The 17,155-nt window shown below is 55.4% G+C and overlaps 1 protein-coding gene across 1 annotated transcript; it reads left to right on the top strand.

Annotated features, from left to right (window-relative positions):
- Window positions 1-1,075: 1,075 nt before the first annotated feature.
- Window positions 1,076-16,689, top strand: LOC144730763 (uncharacterized). Its single transcript, XM_078611501.1, has 7 exons — window positions 1,076-1,146; window positions 7,570-7,694; window positions 8,640-8,793; window positions 13,143-13,236; window positions 14,351-14,454; window positions 15,761-15,862; window positions 16,495-16,689. Exons 1-7 carry the CDS (start codon window positions 1,095-1,097, stop codon window positions 16,560-16,562), a joined length of 699 nt encoding a protein of 232 aa, XP_078467627.1. The 5' UTR covers window positions 1,076-1,094; the 3' UTR covers window positions 16,563-16,689.
- Window positions 16,690-17,155: the final 466 nt, after the last annotated feature.

Genomic DNA, 17,155 nt, shown 5'->3' with positions numbered 1-17,155 from the left:
AATGATTCTACCAGGCTTTTCATTCTGTGGAATGAATATGTGATTGTTATAATTGTACTCTCCATTTTGCTTCATTCTACTACACAGTTTCAAGTATTTTTTTTATTATAGTTATAATTACTTTTCATATTTTATAATTATAAGAGGATTTCAATATAATATTCTGAACATCTGCAGTTTTAGTTAGACGTTGAATATTTTCAAGTGAATTTTATGCAAAATTTCAGCTTTCCAACGCCTCCTTTTAAATAAAAAATTCTCCTACAACATCAGAGTGTAGCGCCACATTAAATACGCACTACAATGACAATAGTTTAAAGCGATTTGAAGCATGTTTTATTTTCAAAATGGAAACATGGTATTGGTGGGGTGGGGGGGGCAGAGCTTTGTGACGTCATATTTGAGGGTGGTCTGACTTTGTGACGCCGTGTGACGAGGGGGGGAGAGGGGGGTCAAAAATCGGCCAAAATCGCGTGACGTCATTTATGGACGGCCCCTCACTCAGAGTCGCTACTGACAAAAAAAAAACAGCCCCCGAGTTGAATGGCGGCCGTGTGGACTAAAGGCGAAAATGCGGCCGGGTACAGCGCTGACGACACCACAACCACCACCACCAACATCTATCACTGCTGCGCCGTTTTATCTCGTAGCAGGAGCTTGCTTGCTTACAGCACTTGGTCCCAACAACATGCGGAGGCTACACGGGGTCGCTTTGTCTTTTGGAGCACGGTTGGCTACGTACGGTGCGAAAGAAAGTCCCAACAGTACCGCGAGTCAAGCGCGGATTGCGACACGCGGAAAGTCCCGCGCGAATTTGCCGTGAACGACACGGAGATCGGACCCACCCACTCCATCACTCATGTTACCTACTGCCCATAACCCCCCCCCCTCTCATGCCACCCCACCCCCCTCTGCCCCCACCCCCCCTCTGCCCCCCACCCCTCTCTGCCCCCACCCCCCTCTGCCCCCACCCCCCTCTGCCCCCACCCCCCCCTGCCCCCACCCTCTGCCCCCCCCCCTCTGCCCCCCCACCCCCTCTGCTCCCACCCCCCCTTGCCCCCCACCTCCAGGTGCCGGGGGTTGGAGCCCCTCCCATGAGTCACCCGCATCTCGAGGCGCGGCGAGGACGCTTCCTGTGTGATGCCGGTGAGAGGGGGGAGGGGGGAGGGGCGGTATGGACAGCGCCATGCAATGGTTGGGGGCCGTCCATAAATGACGTCACGCACCTAGGGGGGGGGGTCAGACATGTGTGACGATGTGTGACGAGGGGGGGGGGGGGGAGTTGAGAAATGTGACGTCACATCAAAATGCGCAACTTTAAATAATGTAGACAACACGTTCTACTTAATTAAATATACTTTTTAATAAATGTTTTCTCCTACAACATCAGAGTGCAGCGCCACATTAAATACGCACTACAATTACATTAGTTTAAAGCGATTTGAAGCATGTTTTATTTGGGGGGGGGGGGGGGCAGAGCTTTGTGACGTCATATTTGAGGGGGGGGGGGGGGGTCTGACTTTTTGTGACGCCGTGTGACGAGGAGGAGGGAGGGGGGGTCAAAAATCGTCCAAAATCGCGTGACGTCATTTATGGACGGCCCTCCTTAGCGCAGCTGTGACACGAACTCTTATACTGAGCTATGCAGCTTTTTATTTAACGGGAAGCGACTTGGCCACAAATGGTAATTCAACGAAATGGCGACCCGAGTACAATTCCCGTTCACGGACACCAACATCTGGGATGACGATGAGAACCCTCCCCTCGGCCGAGGGGCACCGCGCTGCCGAGATGTTAACTACCTCGCCTGGTATACAGGAGGTCGTGGGTTCGATCCCGACCCCTGACGCCTGCTGCTGTATATTTAGAGTTTGCGTGTCTCTCTCTCATCACCATCACGGTGGCTAGGAGATGTTAACTACCTCGCCTGATGTGCAGGAGGCCGTGGGTTCGATCCCGACCCTGACACCTGCTGCTGTATATTTGGAGTTTGCGTGTCTCTCTATCTCATCATCACGGTGGCTAGGAGATGTTAACTACCTCGCCTGGTACATGCGAGGTCGCAGGTTCGATCCCGACCCCTGACGCCTGCTGCTGTATATTTGGAGTTTGCGGTGTCTCTCTCTCTCCCCATCATCATCACGGTGGCTAGGAGATGTTAACTACCTCTCCTGGGTGTGCAGGAGGTCGAGGGTTCGATCCCGACCCCTGACACCTGCTGCTGCATATTTGGAGTTTGCGTGTTTCTCTCTCTCATCATCTCACGGTGGCTAGGAGATGTTAACTACCTCGCCTGGTGTGCAGGAGGTCGCGGGTTCTATCCCGACCCCTGACGCCTGCTGCTGTATATTTGGAGCTTGCGTGTTTCTCTCTCTTTCTCCCCGTGGTCGCGTGGTTTTTACTGCGAGGGCCTCTGGTATTTCCCTCGAAAATTTAGAATCGGCATCACACGTTGAGACTATTTGGCTGCTGTACATTTCCACAGGGTGATAAGTCGATTGGTTGGGCTATCATTTGCGATCGCCAGGTCGCTTCTGAAAGAGTTCTGCGTCGCGGCTCTGCGGGGCCTCACCTGGGTAACGATGAAAGTAGTACCTGGTGCGATGTGCAAAGCATGGGAGTTAGTGTTGAATAAGTAATTTGTACAGTAAAACCTTGGATTGCGAGCATAATTCGTTCCGGAAACGTGTTCGTCATCCAAAGCACTCGTATATCAAAGCGAATTTCCCCATAAGAAATCATGGAAACTCAGATGATTCCTTCCACAACCCAAAAAATACTGTATTCATATAAAAATGATGAATACAAAATACCTTTTTTATAATTGTATTATTTAAGTTTAATATCAAGTAATCAAATGTATTCATTACATTTAATCGTGGCTGGTGTGAGGGAGACGAGAGAGGAGGAGGAGGAGGGTTGTTGTGTAGGACGACTTTCACTGGCAGGACACTTACTAAAGAACAGTCGCTACACTTGGACACAAAATTTTAAAAAATGCTTTACGTACACAAACTCGTGGTCACAACACTTTAGTAAACAGTCCTACGCTCGCACGGATGTTGACTATACGAGTGAGGCACGCCGACTGAGACCGAGCATGGAGACGATTACCCACAATGCCGCAGCGAGAGAGAGAAGAACCATCGGTTCAGTTGTGATCACGTGGCGCTCGACAGACAAAGCGTATACTGTACGTACTACAGTACTCGTACTGCAAGACCTCGCTCGTTTACCAAATTTATTTACAAATTTTGCTCGTCTTGCAAAACACTCGCAGACCAAGTTTATTCGCAATCCAAGGTTTTACTGCACTTATAATCTTTTGTTCATTTATTATTTTCTTCAGTTTTCGTGACTTGCTTAGCTCTCCTACGCGTTGAACTCCGAGCGTGTTTTTGTGTCGTTTTTTTCGTAACTCTCTGACCCCTCCAGACTGGACGTCTGTGAAAAAGAGCTTCACGGATCATCGGATTTTGCGGTCTAAATAAAGATTCTGATTCTGTAAAACAACATCGCCACTTGGGGAGGCAAAGGCGGCCGGGCGTGGTGCTGGCCACCCCACGCCATCGTGTGCCGTGCCGGCCTTCATAGGTGCTCCTTGCTAACAGCACTTGCCCCCAGTATGTCAAAGGCTATACGGGGGATCTTTGTATGAATCTGCCAGTCAACAGCAGTCACTCAACCCGTAACACCTGGGTCTATCACGTGAACTCCTCCTGCCAGTAGCCAGCCCCCTTTAACATAGCCTCAAAAGTGCACCTAGCCTGGCACAAGCGCCGTGGTGAGTGATGATGACGTCGTCGCCACAAGGTGACTCTTGCGAACGAGACTCTGTCCTGGTTTTTCGAGTTCTTACCTGGTCAGTCAGGTTGAACTTTCAAACTTAGTGGCCGATGGTGGTATAAATAACATTACATCATCATAACAATCGGTGTATACCCTTTCTGGCAATAAAACAGGCTTTGAAGCTTTCGTGACTGCAAGGATTCATACTCCTAGGTTTTTTCGGTAAAGTCACGTAGGAAAAAAATAAATAATAAAAATAATAAATAATAGAAATAAAATAAATTCAATTTTTTTATTTTTATCAACAAACAAATGTAATTCTTTTATTTTTCTAAATTTTATTATTTCCCTTCTACGTGACTTTACCGAAAGAACCAAGAAGATGGCTCTCATACTAATGCACACATTGTCTTTGAAACTGATTGGCTACCACCAGGACAATCCGTCGTTATCGCCTTGTACCAGTGTCAGACCGGGGAGCACAAACGCCAGGAAGCGAACAGCCGCAAAGATCAATGCGAGTATCAAAACGTTTTATAGCTCGCGTTGGGCAGATATATCTATCTATTAATACTGGTAGGAACCTCCTGGTTACACCAGCCCACTGGGGATTATTGTGTCTGTCGTGCAGGGAGGGGCTGGGTGGGGAGGGAGGGGCTGGGTGGGGAGGGTGGGGAGGGGCTGGGTGGGGGACGGTGGGGATGGGCTGGGTGGGGGAGGGTAGGACTGGGTGGGGGGTGGGGGCTGGGTGGGGAGGGGGCTGGTCACCTTGTGGCGCCCTTATAAAACTCAACGTTTAACCTACTCTCGCCGGCTTGTGCCCGCACTCACAGTCGGGCATATTTGCGGAATACACCACGCCGCCGTTGACCCTGCAGGCCATTGACCGAGCAACCCGACGTTCCTACCAGCTCCCTCCGCAGGAGGAATGTGTTTTATTTCCAGCCAAAGTGGTTTCAACATATTATTTTTCCATCGTTTTGAAACCGGCAAGAAAAAATGTGATCCCCTAGATATCGCGCCACGCTTGTTAAGCGAGGGGAACGCCTCGCAGAGTCTCTTCGTTCAGGAGGGTCCTGCCAGCTTTTCCCAGTTGAAGTGAGTTCTTGGGGATTTGTGTGCCTGTATGTGAGCGTTACGGATCAGTTTAACGCGCAGCTTTCGCGACCAATATCCACAATACAGGTGTTTTTTTTGGGGGGTTAGATCGCGTAAATATGTGTGAAACAGGAGGATTTCTCCACAAATCTGGCCGCCACCTGATGATGCTAGTTGTAATTACTGGCGGAGCGTCGTACTCACATTGTAAACGTTGTGGATTTGCTTTCCAACACAACCGGTGTGCTGCACTAGTAACGAATTGGCCACGTTCTGTTTACGTGACAAACATTACTAATTGGCTGTGACGGGTGGGGGCGGGTTGAACGACACCTTTATATTTACGCGATAAAACCCCAAAAACCCTGCATTATGGAGCATGACGGTTGTTGTTGTTTTTTGCTCAATGCCGATTCTGCTGTTGCGAGTGGCGTGGTGGCAGCGTTGGTGTAGCGGTGTAGTAGCTACCAACTTGGCGTCGCGAGTTCCATTCCCGCTCGCGGCCTACACCAATGACGATTATCTGAACCAGTCCCGGGCCTTCCCTACGTCCACTCAGCCTCAAATGAGTACCTGGTGCAGTGTGTAGTAAACATCGCCACCGGGGAGACAAAGGCGGCCGGGCGTGGGGCTGGCCACCTACCCCCTCGCGTGAAGTTTTTGGCCTTGCTAACAGCACTTGCCCCAAGAGTCTGTTCAGGCTATACGGGGAATTCATGAAAAAAAACTTTCCAAAAGACAAAGCGACCCCGTGTAGCCTCCGCACGTTGTTGGGGGCAAGTGCTGTAAGCAAGCTCCTGTTGTGTTGAACGGGAGACAGAGCAGAGCCTCACCATTCTGGCGAATTGCCCGATGATGCTGGATGCAATTACCAGCGAAACGTCGTGCTACTCAAAAAATTGTAAATGTTGTGGTTCCACGCTTCACACACCGGTGGGCTAAAGCAGTGAACTATTTGTCTTTTGTCAACGTGACACTTTTTTACTGATTGGCCGGTGTCGGGCGGTGGAGGGTTACGACACATTTATAAATAACGCGATCTAAACCCAAAAAACATTTATTATGAGCAAGCTCCTGTTACAAGATTAAACGGCGCACCAGTGATAGGATGGTGGTGTTGTGTTTTGTGGTTTAGCACACTACCCGGTCGCATTTCCGCCGTTAATCCACACGCCACAACCCATGGCCACCTGCCGGGTCTGTCCCGTGACCTCCTGCCCGCGGGCGTTCGACACTTCACGTGGCCTCAACGTGCCGTGGTGACGTCAATTAGTGGCGAGTGGCGCTTGTCGCTAAGGAGAGTGAGAACCCCACAGGAAACTTCACGACGAACAGTGGGGAGAGAGCGAACCAATACCAATAGCCGCCATTCGCTAAGGCTCGCTGACAAAGGGTTTCGGGACAGACCCAGCAGGTGGCATGGGTATGGCTGACTGAGATGACCGGTAGATGCACCCAGCTGTACCACCCACTGTGCCAACTCGCTGTCGTTTAGCTGCCCGGCACTCCGCTCGTTGTTGTGAGCGTCGCTCCTCTGCCCTCCGTTGTTGCTGGAGGGCGACTGCCTCCCAACTGCCCAGTAGCAGCAGCAGCGTCCTTCACGAGCCTCCTCCTCTACAGAGGCCGATCTTGACAGCGATGGAGAGAGAACACACACCACGCACACTCAACTCGCTCACTCTCAATAGCAATAGTCGCCATTCGCCACTTGGTGGCGGTAACATTAAAAAAATCGCTCGTGCCAGGCTAGGTGCACGTTAAAGCGGTCACCTGAGGTGTGGAAGGCTCGCTGCTGGCAGGAGATCACGGTACAGACCCAGGTGTTATGAATTGACTGTGTGTGCCAGGCTAGGTGCACGGTTTCACGGGACAGACAGCCAGGTGTTATGGGTTGACTCGTGTGCCAGGCTAGGTGCACGAGGTCACGGGACAGACCCCAGGTGCTATGGGTTGACTCGTGTGCCAGGCTAGGTGCACGAGGTCACGGGACAGACTCAAGGTGTTATGGGTTGACTGATGTGCCAGGCTAGGTGCATGAGGTCACGGGACAGACCCCAGGTGTTATGGGTTGACTGGTGTGCCAGGCTAGGTGCACCAGGTCACGGGACAGACCCCAGGTGTTATGGGTTGACTCGTGTGCCAGGCTAGGTGCAGGAGGTCACGGGACAGACCCAGGTGCTATGGGTTGACTGGTGTGCCAGGCTAGGTGCACGAGGTCGCGGGACAGACCCCAGGTGTTATGGGTTGACTGGTGTGCCAGGCTAGGTGCACGAGGTCGCGGGACAGACCCCAGGTGTTACGGGTTGACTGGTGTGCCAGGCTAGGTGCAGGAGGTCACGGGACAGACCCCAGGTGCTATGGGGTTGACTGGTGTGCCAGGCTAGGTGCACGAGGTCGCGGGACAGACCCCAGGTGTTACGGGGTTGACTGGTAGATGCACCACGGCGTGCTCCCCACTGCGCCACCACGCAGAACGCTGGCACGACGTCCACACTCGGCGCAGACGGAGAGCCGCCCCTGAGTGCGGGAGACGAACCCAGAGGGGCTCCTGGCCGCGCGTCTCGAGCCTTGTCGCCGCCGATGCGCCACGCGAGGTCACGGGTTGACTGGTAGATGCGCCACGCGAGGCCGCGGACTCACGCCCCCCCCCCCCCCCCCCCCCCCCCCCGTGTCCTCCACCAGGCCTGTACCTGCGGGCAGATGAGCTCGGGGCTGCGGGGGCGCTGCGAGGCCTTGCCCCGCGGGCACCTTCACCGCCTTCGCCAACAGCCACCACACGTGCCTGCCCTGCCGGCGCTGCGACAGCGGTGAGACCCCGGCAGAGGTCCGCAGACGGGTTTTGATTCCTTGCCCGTACCCGGCCGCACCAGGGTCGCAAACGGGTACTCGTACCCGTACCCGGCCGTACCCGTACCCTAACCGTACCCGGGCCGGGTACGGGTATCGGGGTACCCGATTGGCAACCTCTGGATGAAGCCATGTTGCAGGTTCGGGTGGTTTGATTCTAGGAACTTGAAATGTGAGAAGAGACAAGACGTTGGGAAATGAGTAACACACGGTGACTCACCAGTGACTCACGGCCTACCCGTACCCGTACCCGGCCGCACCAGGGTCACAAACGTACCTGGCCGGGTACGGGTAGCCGGGTATCGGGTAGGGTACGGGTATCGGGTACCCGGTTGCGACCTCTGGACCCCGGTCCGCCGGTGGACGAGGAGGAGGAACAGCGACACGGCACGAACTCTCTCTCTCTGTGCTCAAGCCCCCCTCGTCTCCCCCCCGTGTACCCCCCCCCCTCATCTCCACCCGTGTACCCCCCCCCCTCATCTCCACCCCGTGTACCCCCCCCCCTCATCTCCACCCGTGTACCCCCCCCCCTCATCTCCACCCGTGTACCCCCCCCCCTCATCTCCACCCGTGTACCCCCCCCCTCATCTCCACCCGTGTACCCCCCCCCTCATCTCCACCCGTGTACCCCCCCCCCTCATCTCCACCCGTGTTACCCCCCCCCCTCATCTCCCCCCGTGTACCCCCCCCCCTCGTCTCCACCCGTGTACCCCCCCCCCTCGTCTCCACCCGTGTACCCCCCCCCTCGTCTCCCCCCGTGTACCCCCCCCCCTCATCTCCCCCCGTGTACCCCCCCCCCCCGTCTCCCCCGTGTACCCCCCCCCTCGTCTCCCCCCCCTCGTCTCCCCCCGTGACTCCCCCCCCCCCCCCCCACGTCTCCCCCCCCCCCCCCCCCCGTCTCGCAGTCCGTGGGTTCCGCGAGACACAGCGGTGCACGGCGGCCGCGGACACGCGGTGCGAGTGCCGCGAGGGGAGGTTCTGCCCCAGCAGCCCCTGCCAGCAGGAGCTGTGCGAGCCCCACTTCGCGTGCCCCCGCAGGCATGGGGGTCACCCAGCTCGGTGATGGCACGCACACACTCACACGCACACACACGCACACACACTCACACGCACACACGCACACACTCACACGCACACACTCACACGCACGCACACTCACACACACGCACACTCACACGCGCACACTCACACGCGCACGCACACACTCAGACGCACACACTCACACTCACTCACACGCACACACTCACACGCACACACTCACTCACATGCACACGCGCACACACTGACACGCACAAACTCACGCACACAACAACAACAACCGCCATTCGCCACTAAGTGGCGGTGACGTCTCCACGACGCTTGTGCCAGGCCATGTGCACCTTGAGGCCACGTGAAGTGTCGAACGCCCGCTGGCAGGAGGTCACGGGGCAGACCCAGGTGCCACGGGTCGACTGACCGAGATGACCGAGATGACTGGCTGATGCACCACCTGTGCCCCCTACTGTGCCAACTTGCTGTGCTTTAGCCACCCGGCGCTCCGCTCGTTGTTGTGAGCGTCGCTCCTCCGCCCTCCGTTGTTGTTGGAGGGCGACTGCCTCCAACTGCCCAGTAGCGTCCTTCACGAGCCTCCTCCACTGAGGCCGATCTTGACACCGCTGGTACCAGTCATCGGCAAGTCCACTCAGCTCCACGTCCTCCTGTACCACATCACTCCATCTCTTCTCTAGCCCGTGCCGCGCCCGTTTAGCCCCCCTCGATCCGGCCGAACAAAAGCTGTTTAGGCATGCGGTGGCTGGGCATGCGGGCTACATGACCCAGCCAACGCAGCCTTGCCTGCCGGAGGAGCTCACTGATGGGACTTTGCCCAGATCTTTCAAGGACTTGTGAGCTCCTCACACAATCCAGCCTGGTTAAACCCAGGATGGATCGTAGGCAGGCCAGCCTAAATGTTTCCAACCGGCGAAGATGCTCCACTAGGGGGGTCCACGTTTCGCAAGCATAGAGAAGGGAGGGAATGACCGTGGCCGAGAAGACCTGAAGCTTCGTGCGGAGCGACAGACCAGGTAGCTTCCACACAGCGTTACGCAACCGATGAAAAGATATTGCCGCTCGACTGATTCGGAGTGAGACCTCTGCTGATAAACTGGAGCCGGTCATGAGCACACTGCCCAGGTATGGGAAACTCTCTACTCTCTCCACAACTGCCCCATCACCGATTGGGAGTTGTGGGGGCGGAGTGCCCGATGGTACAAAATACCCAGGCAGGTGCTTAGTTTTGGTGGGGCTGATGGTAAGGCCCCACCTCTTAGTGGCACGCTCCAGTCTCAGCAGCAGCGTCTCCAACTCCTCTTCTGAATGAGCAGCTATTACCAAATCATCGGCATACATAACGTGGTTGACCAATAGGGAGCCATCCCTTGATCGCACCCGGGCGTCGATCAGCCTCCCATTGTATCTGTACCAAATGGTAATTCCCCCGGTACAGCTATTGAAGGCTTCACGAACTACGCAGTCGAAATAGATGTTAAATAATGTGGGAGCCAGAGGACATCCCTGTCGCACCCCAAGGTGTACAGGGAAAGGCTCCGACTCCCGGCCACGTAGTTTTACCCGGGCCCCGCTCACCATCATGAAGGTCCTTAATGATCGTGAGCAGAGGGTCAGGGACTCCGAAAGCACGAAGAACAACCCAGAGCCCAGTCCTACTGATGGTATCATAGGCCTTGACCAGGTCAATAAAGCAGAGATGTAGGTCTTTTTGGAATTCCCTACACCTCTGCTGTAGCAGACGGACAGAAAATATGGCATCTGTGCAGGACCGCCCTTTCCTGAAACCACATTGGGGCTCCGCAAGCCTCTCCTCAGCATGCCTAGCAAGGCGATGTTGAATAATCCTTGCCAGGACCTTACCCGGCACACTGAGGAGTGAGATGCCCCTGTAGTTGTTACAGTCGGTACGGTCCCCCCTTCTTAAAGAGGGGGACCACCAGGGCATCCTTCCAGTCCTGCGGAACCCGTCCAGTGGTCCAGACTGTTGTTATGATGTCATATAGGGCAGTCTGTGCACAAACGCCACCCTCCCTCAGCATTTCGCCTGGGAGATCATCTCTGCCCGGTGCCTTCCCTGGTCTCAGACTCCGGATCGCCCTCAGTACTTCCTCAACAGCCGGTACCTCAGCCAGCCACTCACAGGGGGTGACCTCTTCCAATATTTGAGGCACCGCAGCCTCAGCAGGGTTATCCCCACTTTGTGCCATGATGTTTTCCTGGCTGAGAGATTTTCCCTCCCCCAGGACCTCACAGAAATGCTCAGCAAATCTGCAAACCTGTTCCTGGGGGTCGGAGATTGGATCACCGTTTTTTCCTCTAATGATGGTAATAGGTGTGGCGCTGCAGGTTACTTTTTTGATGGAGTTAAATAGTGATTTGTGATCGCGGGCCACTGAGGCAGACTCCATCTCCTCAGCAACCCGCGACCACCACCCATCCTTACAGCGCCTCACGGCTCTCCGAACCTCCGAGCGAAGACTGCGGTAAACCTCCTCATTCTCTGACGTGGGATGCTGTAGGCGATGAGAGTGGGCCTGTCGCTTTTTCTCAATTAACCTGAACACCTCCTCCGTCAGCCACACACACTCACACACTCACACGCGCACACTCACATGCGCACACTCACACACACTCACACGCACACACTCACACGCATACACACTCACACGCACACTCACACGCACACTCACACGCACGCACACTCACGCGCTCACACGCGCTCACACGCGCTCACACGCACACACTCACACGCGCACACTCACACGCACACACTCACACGCACACACTCACACGCACATACTCACACTCACACGCGCACGCACACACACACACGCACACACGTGCTCACACGCGCACGCACACACACACACACAAGACAAAGATCCCCCGTATAGCATTGACAGACTTTTGGGGCAAGTGCTGTTAGCGAGCACCTATGAAGGCCAGAACGGCACACAAGGGGATGGGTGGCCAGCACCCCCGCCCGGCCGTCTTTGTTTCCCCAGTGGCGATGTTTACGCACCACATCAGGTACTCATTTGAGGCTGAGTTGACTTAGGGGAGGCCCAGGACCAGTTCAGATAATCGTCACCGGTGTTGGCCGTGAGAATCTAAGTCGGGTCGCCGCGTTCGCAGCGCAGTGCGCTAACAGCGACACCACTGCTCCCATCAACAACAAGCTTATTAGTTACATATTTAAGTCGTGGTTTAGTGGTAATTAATTGAAGGTGGAGTGGTTACCTGCCCCTCGCACCCGTCCAGAGATCCCGTTTAGCCACTGTGGTAGTCACAGACGCCATGAGGGGAGAAGCCAATCGGCATTGGCCCTCCTCCCATAGCACTGTCCATGACAGAGTTGCCCGTCCGGCACAGCAAGGAGGTACGGGGTTGTTTTGCCGGACTTGCGCAAAAGCACAAAAACTGCTCCCATCACACACACACGCGCTCACAAACACGCCCACACACACGCCCACGCACACATACAAACAAGCCTACATGCGCACGCGCACGCGCACAGCTTCGGGCGTATTCTCTGCGCAAATACTTCGCCCGTGGTGTCATTCGGTCCAAATGTTCTATATTTAGATTTAAAACATCCACAGAAAATGACACAGCAGCAGCAGCAGCGGCAGCAGCAGCGGCAGCAGCAGCAGCGTGCATACCGGTTGCCGCACAGGGACAGCTGCCACTGGGGGGGGGAGGGGGCGCCCTCTCACGAAACGATAAGAACGTGAGGCGTGCGCCGTAGGTGGCCTTCTCGTAGTGCCGCGTGCGGGCGACCCGACGAGGTGGCGGGGGGGGAGGAGGGAGTTGAGGAGGAGGGGGGTAGGAGGTGGGGGGGAAGAGGTGGGAGGAGGAGGAGAGGGAGGAGGTGGTGGGAGGAGGGAGGTTGGAGAGCTGCCAAATGCTAAACTATTTTTTTTTTATTCTCCCAGGTAAGACCCACTGTAGCTATTTTAGCTCACCGAAGTGACTAATCGTCATCACGTGGGAATTTCCAGCAGCCACGTAGCGCGACGCTGACTCGAACCGTGGAGGGGAAGACCCAGAGGAGCCGGAGAAAAACCCACGTGACCACGGGGAGTGAAAAAGAGAGAGATGCAGATTCCAAATATACAGCAGCAGCAGGCATCAGGGTCGGGATCGAACCCACGACCTCCTGCATACCGGGCGAGGGAGTTAACATTTTGCTGCGTGGCACCACCACACTGGCATCGAGCTCCTGGAGCACATCGCTGCTGCTGCTGCCATCATCGGGGGCGAGAGTAGAATGGTCCCTCGTAACCACCAACTCTCGTGACTTGCAAGCCCTCATCCTGACATTTAACCTCCCAATCTTCGTCTCCCACCATGTACAGGTTCCGCCGTCATGGACACGCGGTGCTCCGCGTGCCCTCCCGACTTCTTCTCCAACGAGACGTCGGCAACCCAGACGTGCCGACCCCACACGCGGTACGCAGCACGCACCGACAACAACAACAACAATAATAGCGGCCGCCATTCGCCACTAAGTGGTGGTGACGTCACCACGGCGCCTGTGCCAGGCCAGGTGCACTTCGAGGCCACGTGAAGTGTCGAAGCCTCGCTGGACAGGTCACGGGACAGACCCAGCAGGTGCCATGGGTTGACTAAGATTACTGGCAGATGCACACCAGCTGTGCTCTCCACTGTGCCAAATTGCTGCATTTTAGCTGCCCGGCGCTCCGCTCGTTGTTGTGAGCGTCGCTCCTCCGCCCTCCGTTGTTGCTGGAGGGCGACTGCCTCCAACTGCCCAGTAGCGTCCTTCACGAGCCTCCTCCACAGAGGCCGATCTTGACACCGCTGGTAGCAGTCATCCGGAAGTCCCCTCAGCTGCGGATCCTTCCCTACCGCATCAACTCCATCTCCACTACCAGCCCGTGTCGTGGGAGATGGGGTCCCGATTTCATCCCCTGCACTAGCGCTCAGGTCCTCCCATCCCAGGTGCGGTCCGGCCTCTCCCTCCCTCCTTTTTTTTTAAACGATCAGACGAGAAAGAGGCTCAGTCTTTCGGCACTTTACTTCGTTCATCATGTCGTTTGTTTGTATTTTTTTTTTATCAAGGATATAACGCGAGTTTCCCGTGTAACATTAGTCCCATTGTGTGTCACTGTGTTCATAGACACCAACAAGAAACACAAATCACCCTCAAAAACCCATCACCAGATCCCCTGCTGCTGCGCTACCAGCACCATAGCGGCGAAGGCACCTGCCTGACCTCCCTCCCCTCCCCTCCCCTCCCCTCCCCTCCCCTCCCCCTCCCTCCCCTCCCCCTCCCTCCCTCCCTCCCTCCCCTCCCCTCCCCTCCCCCTCCCTCCCTACCTCCCTCCCCCTCCCTCCCTCCCCCTCCCTCCCTCCCCCTCCCTCCCTCCCTCCCCCTCCCTCCCTCCCCTCCCTCCCCCTCCCTCCCTCCCCCTCCCCCCCCTCCCTCCCTCCCCCTTCCTCGTCGTCCTCCTCTTAGTGTCGCGTCCTTCTTGTCGCACCCCCCCCCCCCCGAATCCCACGGGCCCCCACCCAACTGTCCCCCACCGCCACCCACCCATCCCAGGTGCGACCGAGACGGCCGTCTGACCACCGCCAACGGCACGGCCACGCGCGACAGCGAGTGCGGGGCACGCACCCTGGACCCCGCGAGAGACGACGAGCGGCCTGGTGGGTACAGCGGGCGGGGGGGGGGGGTGTTAAAGTGGCTAGGAGATGTTAACTACCTCGCCTGGTATATTTTATTTTTATTTTACTTTTATTAATTTTACAAAAATTTTACCTACGTGACTTTTTTTTTCGATTTAAAGCTTTCGTGACTGCAGGGATTCATCTTCTTGGTTCTATCGGTAAAGTCACGTAGAAGGGAAGTAATAAAATAATAAAAATAAAACATAATAAAATAATATAATATAATAAAATAATATTATTAAATAATATAATATATTTTATTATGTTTTATTTTTATTATTTTATTACTTCCCTTCTACGTGACTTTACCGAAAAAAACCCCAGAATATGAATCCTTGCAGTCACGAAAGCTTCAAATCTAGAATTAATACAGGAGGTCGTCGGTTCGATCCCCGACCCCTGACGCCTGTTGTACACTTGGAGTTTAGCGGTGTCTCTCTCCCCCCCCCGTCCCCCCCGACATTCAGAATCAACTTCACACGTTTAGAGTCATTTGGCTGCTTTACATTGCTCCGTGAAAGGTCGTTCGGTTGAACTATCATTTGTGGTGGCCAGGTCTCTTCTATAAATAGAAGCTACATAGCTCAGTGGGGCCTTGCCCGGTAAAAACAAAAACACTTTAAGAGTTTACTCTCAGACGGAACCAGCCACACATCCGAGTGTACCACCACTCTCTCCTGAAGAGAGAGAGTGGTGGTGGTGGTGGGAGCCGCGGTTTGGGCATTTTCTCCCTCTCACTGAAAACAAACCCCTCCCCCTGTGTCCGTGCGCGGGGAGCGCACCGTGCTAACCGCGTGAGGAGCGGTGCGCTCACCAACACTGAACCAGTCCTGGGTCTTGCCTAGGTAGACTCGGCCTCAAATGAGCACCTGGTGCGTTGCGTAAACATCACCGCTGCGGAAACAAAGGCGGTCATGCGTGGAGGTTCTGGCTACACCGACCCCTCCGTGTGCCTTGCCGACCTTGGTGGGTGCTACCCGCTCACAGCGCTCGCCCCAACAGTCTGTTGAGGCTGTTGGGGCGAGCGCATTCTGTTCATGCTGCACGGTGGAGGGCGCGGGGGGAGGATCTTTGTCTGAGATGCCATTCACATAGCGCGTGAATCATTGATGTGTTAGATATTGGCGTGTGTGTTGGAGGCCACACACGCCAGCACGTCGGTGCTATTGCGTGAACTGTGCTCTCTCACCGCTGCCAACGCAGCAATAGCAGCGGGTTAGCATCCTCACCGCGGCCGCGTCGTCTCTGACCCCCCCACCACCACCCCCCACCACCACCCGAGTAGGAGCAGTCGAGGTCGGCCACATGCACTGGATCGTGCCCCTCTCTGTGGCCATCTTCTTCACGGTCATCTTCGCCTGCTGCTTTGATTGCTACAAGCGCAAAGGTCAGAAGCGATGCCAACCCTCCCGCCCCCCCCAACCCGTGCCCCCCCCCCCCCCCCCAAGTGCCCCCGCAGGTCACAGCGGGCGTTTAAGATCCCGTGACGTCGTTTATCGTGTGTCAATGGGCGCCACGGTGAAGAGATGTTAACTACCTCGCCTGGTATGCAGGAGGTCGTGGGTTCGATCCCGACCCTGATGCCTGCTGCTGTATATTTGGAGTTTGCGTGTCTCTCTCTCTCATCGTCATCACGGTGGCTATGAGATGTTAACTACCTCTCCTGGTGTGCACGAGGTCGTGGATTCGATCCCGCCCCTGACGCCCACCGTTTATTTGGAGTTTGTGTGTCGTCGTGCGGAGAGGCGCCCCCCCCCCCGCCGCAGGGGTTCGCCAAGGTTTCGACGGTGGCACTGGCACCGAGCCTTCCTGCTGGCGGTGGCAGAGAGAAAACAACAATTACCCACAGCTCGGTGGGATTCGACCCTGGGCCCCGCCGGTGAGGTGGCCGCGAGACGCTCCGGCTTGAAGGGAACGTCGCGACGGGAGCACCCCGGCCCCCGTGACGTCACGCGCGTCGCTCCGTGACCCTGACACCCTCCCCCCCCCCCCCCCCCCTCCCGGTGTGGCTCCCAACAGAACCCAACAACCGCTTCCAAGCAAACGTCATCCAAGTTGGGAACGGCAACACGGTGGTGCACGGCTAGATGCAGCCCTTGGCGTACCGCTGAGCCGCCTCGCAACACACACACACGGCGGACGGTCGCGCACAGGGCTGAGCGAGGATTCCCTTTGCTTGTAAATTATAAGAAGAATAAAAAGTGTTTTTTTTTATTGTTGAGCAATGTGCGGGACCGATACATCACGCCGTGACGCACGTGCGCACCGTCAACACAAGCCAAAGCGGTTATGAAAAGCGGGGGGGAGGGGGTGGATAGATGGGGAACAGGCTTGCTGCCCCAAACTCAAACCTGTAAACCCACACAGTTTACCCTGTATTCTTGTACAGGCAAATTGAGTTTTCAGGTCCATCATACTGCGTACAGCCGTTTCAATACGGGCAAAAAAAAGGTCTATTTGTTTGTGTTTCTCCCTTGTGATGGGACTTTGGAGGATGATCGTGTAGATTTATAAGGGCACGGGGTGACCAATAAGGTCTGAGTTAGTCTGTAATAAGGTCGGCACTGATAAGGGGTTGACAGGTATTTAAGGACGGATGTATATATGTGTGTATATGAAAATGTATATCTCTATTTTTTTTATTGAATAATCTTTATTTTAGGCGAATGGGTTGTCCGTG

This window comes from Lampetra planeri, chromosome 36 (assembly GCF_965212315.1).
Source record: "Lampetra planeri chromosome 36, kcLamPlan1.2.h2, whole genome shotgun sequence".
Lineage (NCBI taxonomy): Eukaryota > Metazoa > Chordata > Hyperoartia > Petromyzontiformes > Petromyzontidae > Lampetra > Lampetra planeri.
Note: the sequence above shows the minus strand (reverse complement) of the source record. Positions and strands in the feature narration are given on the sequence as shown.

Coding starts and splice junctions, on each gene's coding strand:
- LOC144730763 (XM_078611501.1), top strand. CDS start 1,095: ATGAGTCACCCGCATCTCGAGGCGCGGCGAGGACGCTTCCTGTGTGAT. Junction 1,147..7,569: donor ACGCTTCCTGTGTGATGCCG/GTGAGAGGGGGG, acceptor GTCCTCCACCAG/GCCTGTACCTGCGGGCAGAT. Junction 13,237..14,350: donor ACGTGCCGACCCCACACGCG/GTACGCAGCACG, acceptor CACCCATCCCAG/GTGCGACCGAGACGGCCGTC.